The sequence below is a fragment of the Lolium perenne genome, chromosome 3, assembly GCF_019359855.2.
Source record: "Lolium perenne isolate Kyuss_39 chromosome 3, Kyuss_2.0, whole genome shotgun sequence".
In the NCBI taxonomy this organism is placed as follows: Eukaryota; Viridiplantae; Streptophyta; class Magnoliopsida; order Poales; family Poaceae; genus Lolium; species Lolium perenne.
The window spans coordinates 258,089,266-258,098,366 of NC_067246.2; the positions used below are offsets into that span (position 1 = coordinate 258,089,266).

At 45.9% G+C, this 9,101-nt stretch overlaps 1 protein-coding gene across 1 annotated transcript; it reads left to right on the forward strand.

Annotated features, from left to right (window-relative positions):
• The first annotated feature begins 1,843 nt into the window (after nucleotides 1-1,843).
• LOC127344835 (uncharacterized) lies at nucleotides 1,844-2,889 on the forward strand. The gene has a single exon (XM_051371169.2). It carries the CDS (start codon nucleotides 1,953-1,955, stop codon nucleotides 2,619-2,621), a length of 669 nt encoding a protein of 222 aa, XP_051227129.1. The 5' UTR covers nucleotides 1,844-1,952; the 3' UTR covers nucleotides 2,622-2,889.
• Nucleotides 2,890-9,101: the final 6,212 nt, after the last annotated feature.

The following is a 9,101-nucleotide window of genomic DNA, read 5'->3' on the forward strand; positions in this document are numbered from 1 at the left end:
ATCGTTGGGCAGACCACCATTTTGGGGAACTCGAAATCTGCGGGAGGGGGGGGGGGGGCTGCACATCGTGCATTGACTCTCGAAGCGCCTTGGTCATCCTCGGCGATTCATCCGAGTCATCGGGAGCCCGTAGTTGTGCCTGGCAGTGGAGGTACCTAGTCCACTTTGGCTGTGGCTAGCGTGCCATCTCATGGGGCCTTAAAATGATGTCAACCGAGCGACGCAGAGGCGAGGACGGCTCTAGCTTAGGGACGAGCAGCCCTTAGGCGTGTGAGGATGACGACCTCAACATGGGTGGTGGATTGCCGTACGGTGGAGGTAGGCACCACGGAACCCAACGTGGCAGTGGCTCGTGGACTTGCATGGCAAGCATGGCATCAACGTCCTTGCGGCCCAGAACGTGTGTCGGCGGAGGCGGTTGTATGGCCTTCCGTAGGGGGGGTACCTAGTCGGGGTTCTCCTGCTCCTAGTGCGGGAGGGCGACTCGACTTTGGTGGATGTATGGGACAAGGTCGGCATGCTCCTGGACAGTACGAGTGGCATTCTCCGACCTTCCACCCGCCAGGGTGGCGCTAGTCTAGCGACACAAGAAGCCACGCCTCTGGAAGGACCATCACTTGTTGATGTTGAGGTTCCGCGTGAGAGGTGTGACTCGTGGCCACCGCCCCTGGCGCCACTCCCTCCGGATTCTTGGTCATTGCGTCCCATTGCTTCGTGGCCCTCTCAACTATATAGGGTTTGGAGTGGCGGTGGTCTCGACAATGGTTGTTGACGCTGCGAGTAGAGGAGGAGGGTTCATAACATCGAAATGTAGGTGGGCGAACCGATGGCGCCATTAATCTTTGACACCTCGAAAGTCGAGCTAGCACATTGTGGACGTATGTTTGATCCATCTGGCCAACACGCCAAACAGGCGGGTCATTAAATAAGTTACCATGCGGTTCCTACATTCTGGCAAATGGGCCAACGGGAAGCCATCCGATGAGACGCGGGGTGTCGACGTGCCTATTCCGTGGCATGTGCATAGGGGGCAGCCAATGTAGCATGCACCCAAGTAATCCTATTAGAGCATCCTAGGAGATGATGTAGATGTAAAAAAATGCGATATACATCACACTGGACAAAATAGCTCGATCAGATAATGTAGATGTAAAAAAGGCCCAAGAGCAGCCGCCCAACCGTCACTTTGCCTTTAATCTCCACCCGACTGCCCTCCTCCCGCGCGGAGTTGTTGCCGGCCACCACCCAAGCCACCATCATGCCCCACCCCGAGTAGTTCAGGACCCGGCTGGCCGTGTCGCGCGGTTTCCTCTAAAAAGCCACCGTTTCCATCACTTGACGCGCCGTGCATGGAGATGCTCGACGCCCACACGTACGACACAATGGTGTGGCGGCTCCACAGCCCACTCAACTTCCTGGAGGGTCGAGAGTCGCAAGGGGGCGGCGGGGGGGGGGGGGGGGGGGCCACTTCCTCGCGCCGGTGTTCGAGGTGATGTGCCGCGATGAGGAGCGCGCCATCCTCCGCCAGGAGTACATGCGGATGGCCGTCTGTCGATCCGACGGGGCGGACATTGCCGCGTATCGCACAATGCACGCAGTGGTGAAGTAAAAAACGTAAAATAGATCCAAAAGAGATATAATGCATCATTTGATATATGATGTAAAATATACTGGTGGAGGTGCGCACACACACGTCGTTCCCTTCCACACCGAGTGGCACGTTCGCAGCCGAGCACGTCACGCGACGAGACGATACGAGACACGTCGACGACCGAGCCCAACCCCGATCGATCACCGTGCCGAGTCCCCCAACCCCACCGCGATCCGATCCCCAAATCCCACAGATCCCGACGCCCCCACCACACCGCCTCACCTCCCCTCTCTCCCTTCCTCCATTCCAAAACTCCACCAGGACGCAAACAAACTCGTCAATTGCCCGCCGGCGCCGCGCCATGGCCGACTGCCGGAGCCTCATCGAGTTCCTCCGCGCCTTCGAGCACCACCGCAGGGCCGCCGACGCCACCTACGCCCGATCCAAGCGCGCCTCCTCCCCCTCCTCCAGGCACCTCACCGACCTCTGCGAAAATTCCTCCATGTCCGCCGCCATCGACGCGCTCCTCCTCCTCGCGGTCCTCGCCGCGCTGGGCTTCCTCATCATCCCGCAACTCAACCTCCTCATCCTCTCCTTAACCACCCTGCTCCACCCAGCAACCCCCTACCTCTCCGCCGCCGCCATCGCCGGCGCCGCGGCGACCCTCGCCGCGGCCGCGCTCTGCTGGGCGCTCCTCCTCCGCCACGCGCGCCGGTGCGGGAAGCCGCGCTGCCGGGGGCTCCGGAAGGCCGTGGAGTTCGACATCCAGCTCGAGACGGAGGAGTGCGTGCGCGGCCGGCCCAGCGCCGCCGCGCGCTCGCCGGCCGCGGCGCTGCTCGCGGCGGCGGCCGCGGGCACGGGGGCGCGGGCCGTGGATCTCGACGACGCGCACCGGGAGCTCGAGGTCGAGCTCCGCAAGATGGCGCCGCCCAACGGACGCTCCGTGCTCGTCTTCCGCGCGCCCTGCGGCTGCCCCAAGGGCCGCATGGAGGTCTGGGGCGCGAAGAAGGTGCGCAGGATCAAGAAGTAGATACATGCCTTCTTCATCCTGCTCTTCTTCTTAGCAATAATCCCTACTAGTACCGGCTGAAATACTAGTACTCCTATATAAGTCGTCGCGCCCTCGATCGGTAATAAGTATACAGAGAGGGAAATAAAAGGATGATAGAAATACTTACTACTTACATATCTGGATACCGGATCGCTGATCAACAGACTGTAGATTATGTGCTACCAATAGCAGAGGAGATATATGTTTGGATATATAGATATAAACCGGCTTGCACTTTTTCTGTTCATCATCAGATTTTGCATATACATACTACCGTACCCAAGGTTGCTCTTCTTGCCACATGCTCATCTTTTTTATTGCCTGACTGATCTCTGCTGGTCTATAATTTTTCTTATACTGACTTTGATGCTGACAAGTTTCTTCTTTGTTTTCGGCCGATTTTCCTTATAAACTGTACAATGCTTATTTTTTGTATTTAATCACTAGTTGTATTGGCTGAAGTATATGAGTCCTCGAGCCCTCGATCAGTAATAAGTTCAGAGGGAGAGGGAAATAAATGGGTGATAGAAATAGTTACTACTTATATGTCTATAGACTCTAGATTATGTGTTACCAAAAGCAGAGGATATGTGTTTGGATATAGATATAACCCTGCTTCCTGTTTCTCTGTTCATCATCACATTCTGCATATACATACTAGCAAACCCAAGGTTGCTCTTCTTGCCACATGTTTATTATATTGGCTGATTGATCTCTGCTGGTCTATAAATTTTCTTACACCTACTTTGATCATGAAAAGTTTCTTTTTTGATGCCACTGCTTTTACATTTTCTATGTTTGTGTTCATTTCCAGTTGAGGATTTTTTTTTACTTGATTCAGGCTGTCTAGGGATAAAATTCTAGCTCCTTCATGGCAATGATGATAACTCTTCTTTTACTAGTTTTTGCCATGAATTACTTGTCGAGATTGAGATGTTCTTGTATCTTGACCACTGCATCATAGGTTGGCAATCCAATATTCTTTTTAATTTTAAGATGACAACTTTAAAATTGCTTGAACTAACACATTTCAGTCCAATGTCACTCCGATATTTCATAATAACAATGAAGGTAATATAAACTAACACATTTCTTCATTTGTTTTCTTCACCTGTTTCAATCTTATTATTTTGCTCAGTCGTTTCATTAGCACTTGTGTCATGGGTTGTCACCTCCCAGTCTAGACATATTTTTAGTCACTTACTAAACAGAATCAGACCTTGCATTTCTTATGGATTATGGTACACGTATGCTAACTGTACGTGATTTACATGTTTTTTCCCCTTATTATTGTCCTGGCGGTGATTCTGCGTCCCATGGGATGGTACGTTGATTACCATATTTGCACATAGCTCATTTTACCTGCTTTTATTATCATGGAGTGTTCATGGATTACTGCGACAGCATTTTAAATAAAATTTGCAACTTATAGAGTTGCTTTGTTTCTGCGTTCTATGAAAAGAACTCCAGCATTATAAAACGTTTTCCAGTTCATGTTTTCCGATATTTACCACCTTGTATATTTAGCTCTAGCTGAAGTTATTCAAGTCAAAGTGCCGGTATCGTTGATTTGCACACTGGTGCTGTGAGTGTTCACAACAATATTCAGTCTTTCAGCCATGATATTTTTTTTTTTGCGATCAATTCAGTCATGATATGTTGACATTGTGTACGTTGGGTTGTGCTGCTTGTTCAACTGGTTGCTTCTTATTGTTTTATAGATAAAGCTCCCTCACATGGATTTTCTTGCATTCGTCATTTTTTCTGATAGAAACTGCTGCCTCGCTAGATCCTTAGCAGGCATGATTGCATATTCTTCAGTGAAACCTCCTTTTCCTTTGTGGTTCAATTCAGCTACAGCTGCTTTGACCTTTTTGACGGGTAGAGACCAACATACTTAATTATTTATGTACTATCTTCGTGTGAAAGAATCCCTTTCATACAAGCTATTGAAAATAAGTAGTGATCTCGAGAAAATTTTCAAGTGCCCATTCCGTAGCAGAACACATGGTCCCAGGTAATGGAAGAAATGGACAGTTCATAGAATTTGAGGCAGTAGCAGTTCTTCGCAGTCGCTTGGCAGCGATTGACTTGTTCAAAGGAGTATTTTTTTTATAGAGCACCAGTTCACCGGGTCAGCGAGCAAGCTGTCTCTTCCGTTAGTCAAAGCTTATGGGTTCTTCTGTTTTAACTTTTTCGAACTGAAAGTATTCGTCGGTGTAAGTAAGATCATGTTCTTGGTGTACGTTGCTTTGCTGCATTTACTCGTTCAGTTCTCCCTTTTGGACCTTGTTTGGTATTAGAGTGTTTGTAGGCTTTTGGACCTTGTTTGGTATTAGAGTGTTTGTAGGGATTAGTGGGGATAATACTCTAGAGTTGGGTTAACCTCTATCATCATCCAATTCCCGTAAAACCCCCATCCCCAATCCACTAGGTAAGGTAGAGTATTGGGATCCAAAAAAATACACTAAAATTAAGTAAAACTGCGGATAAGCGGAAATTAAACCTGCTCAATACTCTAGTATCAAACATGTATTTAAAATAAGTGAGGATTTAGAGTTTGCTGCAGATTATCCTCACTAATTCCACTAATACTAGCGCGCTAAACAGGGCTTTGATGGGATAGTCTAAGAGAAGTGCGATGCGGGTGTAAACTACTCCCTCCCTCTGTTTTTTTTTTTTTTTTTTGAACATGTAAAGATTTTATTACATCTAACAACACTTTACAGAGAGGAGTGTGAACGGACTCACACTTAACAAGGAGAGAACATCTCTACCCGGACAAAGACATGTGTCCGAAGAAAGGCACCTAACAAGTAGAGTCCTCTTCTGAATTCTAAGCGCTAGATTTGCTTGATGATGTGCCTTTACATTATAACACCTGTTGATATGGGATACCCTGCTACGATGGAAAGTTGAGGATGCCTGTATTGTAGCAAGGATAGGTCTAATGTTCCAGTGACCTGCGTCTTTGAAGATGGATGTTGCCGCTGCTGCCGACACCAACACAGAGCAATCTGTGAAGAATTTTGGTTCGTCTATGTGAAGTACTTCAGCCAACATGGTGGCAAGGAGCAGCCCAAACGCTTCAGCCTGGAGGGGTGAAGATGCCGGTGGAGACAAAGCTGACACATGTAGCTGCTGGCAGTGTTGATTGTCTTCCAATCGCATGATGATGCCTATGCCTGCGGAAGTTGATTGGACATTTCCTTCATTTTTCCATGCTGCATCACAGAAGATGGCATTACCTACAACCAAAGAAGAATCCTGCAATGGAACAGGCCGTTGGTCCATAACATTAGTGGATTTCTGTTCCTGTTGTGTCTTCATATCGTCTAGCTTTGATTCCTGCATGATGGCGTTAGCTACAGGAAATACTTGTGATGGCCTGCAAATTTTTCTACCAAATAGAGCATCATTCCTTGCCTTCCAAAGACACCACAAGAATGTGTATAGACTAGTAGTATTGATATGAGGATGATTAGAAGCAAGCAAAGCCTGAACCATCTGAGCCACTGAATGATGGTTTGCAGCAATAACCTCTGTTCTAATAAACCAGGGAGAGGAGAACCATGCAGCTTTTGAGAAAGGGCAGAGAAAAAGCATGTGCATTTCATCCTCTAGGCCACCACATCTAGCACAAGTTTCACCTACATGTTTGGAGAATTTACTTGCTCTCTTACCCGTTGGAAGCGCTCGGCGAAGTAATCTCCATGCGAAAGTTTGGACTCTTGGGGCCATGAGTTTCTGCTTCCATACCTGATTGAGAAGGTTAACTACATGGGTTGGAACAGATTTCGGCCTCTGATTTGCCGGTAGTGCCAGATTATTGAAGCAGTGTTTGTAAGCACTTTTGGAAGTACATTCACCTGCAGGGGTTAGTTTCCAAACCAAGATATCTTGTCCAATAGCATTAACAATGGGCGTTTGCAATATAGCATCAGCAGTATTAGCAGCAAACAAAGATTTGACAAGCTGAATATTCCAAGTTTTTTGATTTGGAACCCAAAGGTCCTTAACAACAGCCGGGTAATTATAGGGAGGTTGTTGGATAATCAGATTTTCATAAATGGATTGCCATTGTGAGAACCAAGGTGAACTCCAAATGGAGCTACTGCCATCAACAATTTGGCAAAAAGAAGCCGAGATTAACAAAGGTCTAACCTTGAGAATTGCTGCCCAAAAGGCGGATTTTGGCATGTTTTGCTTTGCCCTCCAAATGGATGTGTCTCTATGGTACTTCGACTTAAGTATTAGAGCAAGATGACTTTGGGGCTCCTTTGCTAGCCTCCAAGCCGCCGAGAGAATTAGACCTTGGTTAATAGCCTGCAAGTTTCTAATTCCTAGGCCACCAATTCTTTTTTCCGTGCAAATGTCTGCCCATGCTCTTAAGCAAAGAGTCTTCGTAGATGGTTCTTCTTTCACCCCTGTCCACCAAAAATTCCTAATAATAGCTGTGAGTTTCGCTAGGAATTTTTTTGAGAAGAGAATATTTGACATATAGTAAGCGGGGATAGAGGAAAACACAGATTTAATAAGTGTTAATCGTGCTGCATGTGAAAGCCTATTAGCTTTGTAGGCACTCAGCTTTGATTTAAACTTGTCATAGATGAAGTTGTATGCTGCTGATCTATCCTTTGCTGGAAGTGTGAGTGGGTGTCCTAAATGGATAGTGTTGTTGTCAATGTCCGAAACCGGGAAAATTTCCTTGATGTCTTGTTTGACCTGCAAATTAACCTTTTTACTGAACATTATACCTGATTTGTTCCAGTTTGGGAGCTGACCCGAATGTTGACAAAATTGTTGCAAGATATGGGATATAGTGTTTACTTCCTGCATATTAGCTTTTCCACAAACCAAGAGATCATCTGCAAACATCAGAGAATGAATCGGAGGGCAATTTGAACCAAGAGAAATACCAGATAGGTGGTTGCCCTGAAGAGCTTCTTGTAGCGCGAGGGAAAGCTCATTTACTGCAAGAACAAATAGCGAAGGCGACAAAGGACATCCTTGCCTTATGCCTCTACTACTTTTAAATTGGGCAAAAGATTGACCATTAATAATAACTGAAAACATAGGCGACGAGATGCAAGCATGGATCAAATTTATGAAATGGCCATGAAGCCCTAAGCGTGTAAGAGCAGAAACAATAAAATGCCATTCAATTCTGTCAAACGCTTTGGCTAAATCGATTTTTAGCATAAAATCAGAGCCATCCCAAGAATTAAGAGACAAAGAGTGAGCAATTTCTTGAGCTACAATAATATTATTACTAATACGTCTACCTTCAACAAAAGCTTGTTGAGAGGGATGTATATAGTCTGGTAAATGTGGTTTCAATCTATTAGCCAAAGATTTTGCAATTATTTTGTAAACAACGTTGCAAAGGCTGATGGGCCTATAGTCTGATGGAACATGGCAAACCAGTTTTTTTGGAATGAGAACAATTTGAGTTTCATTGAGACGAGGAGGGAGCTTACCCGTGATGTAGAAATTTCTAACCAGATTAGTAACATCTTCTCCAATCCAGCTCCAAACCGATGTGTAGAATCCTACATTAAACCCATCAGGTCTGGCGAAGCATTTCTCCTCATGGACTTGAGAATTTCCCAAACTTCTTGCTTGTCTGGGATCGAGTTTGTAAAATCCTGTTCACCTTGTGGATGAGAGGTATTCATGAACGGCCTGTCATTGTTAGGACACAAGGAGCGGAAAATATTTTTAAAATAGTCAACAAATTCATTAGCAATGTCTTCAGGGTCAAAAAGATTATTTCCACGAGCATCTTTAATGGACACAATACGATTGCGTCGCTTGCGCTTGAGGACAGCATTATGAAAAAAAGAAGTGTTCCTGTCGCCTTGAGTAGCCCAGTGTTTTTTCGCTCTTTGCCTGTAGAATTCTGTAAGTTTTGTCATGTTTTCTTCATACTGAGATATAAGCTTTACCTCGAGGGAGTGATCTTGGTCTGGAATAGGCTGCATTTGGATGGAGTTGATTTGTTGTTGAAGCGTATCAAGTTGATGTTGAATCGGCTTTTTCTTCTTGCACCATTTCTTTAGAGTACCTGCAAGGTTAGTCGTTCTAGAATGGAAAGGTTTGTTAGCAGACAATTCCCAAGCCGTTTTAGCAACATTTTGGAAGTCCTCTTCCGTAGTCCACCAATTCTCAAATTTAAATTTTAGCTTTGGTCTACGATATTGAGATTGAGTTGATAAAAGAATAGGAGCATGATCACCAAACATGATAGGAAGGTTAAACACATTTGTATTTGGAAACAAATCACACCATTCAGCATTTGCAAGACAGCGATCAAGTCTTTCGAAAATAATATTAGATGTGAAACGTTTATTTGTCCAAGTGTAAGCAGGACCGCTAAAGCCAAGATCAATAAGACCACACTGTTTAACATAGCCATTAAAAGTACGCATACGACAATAATTTACATTACTAGAGGTG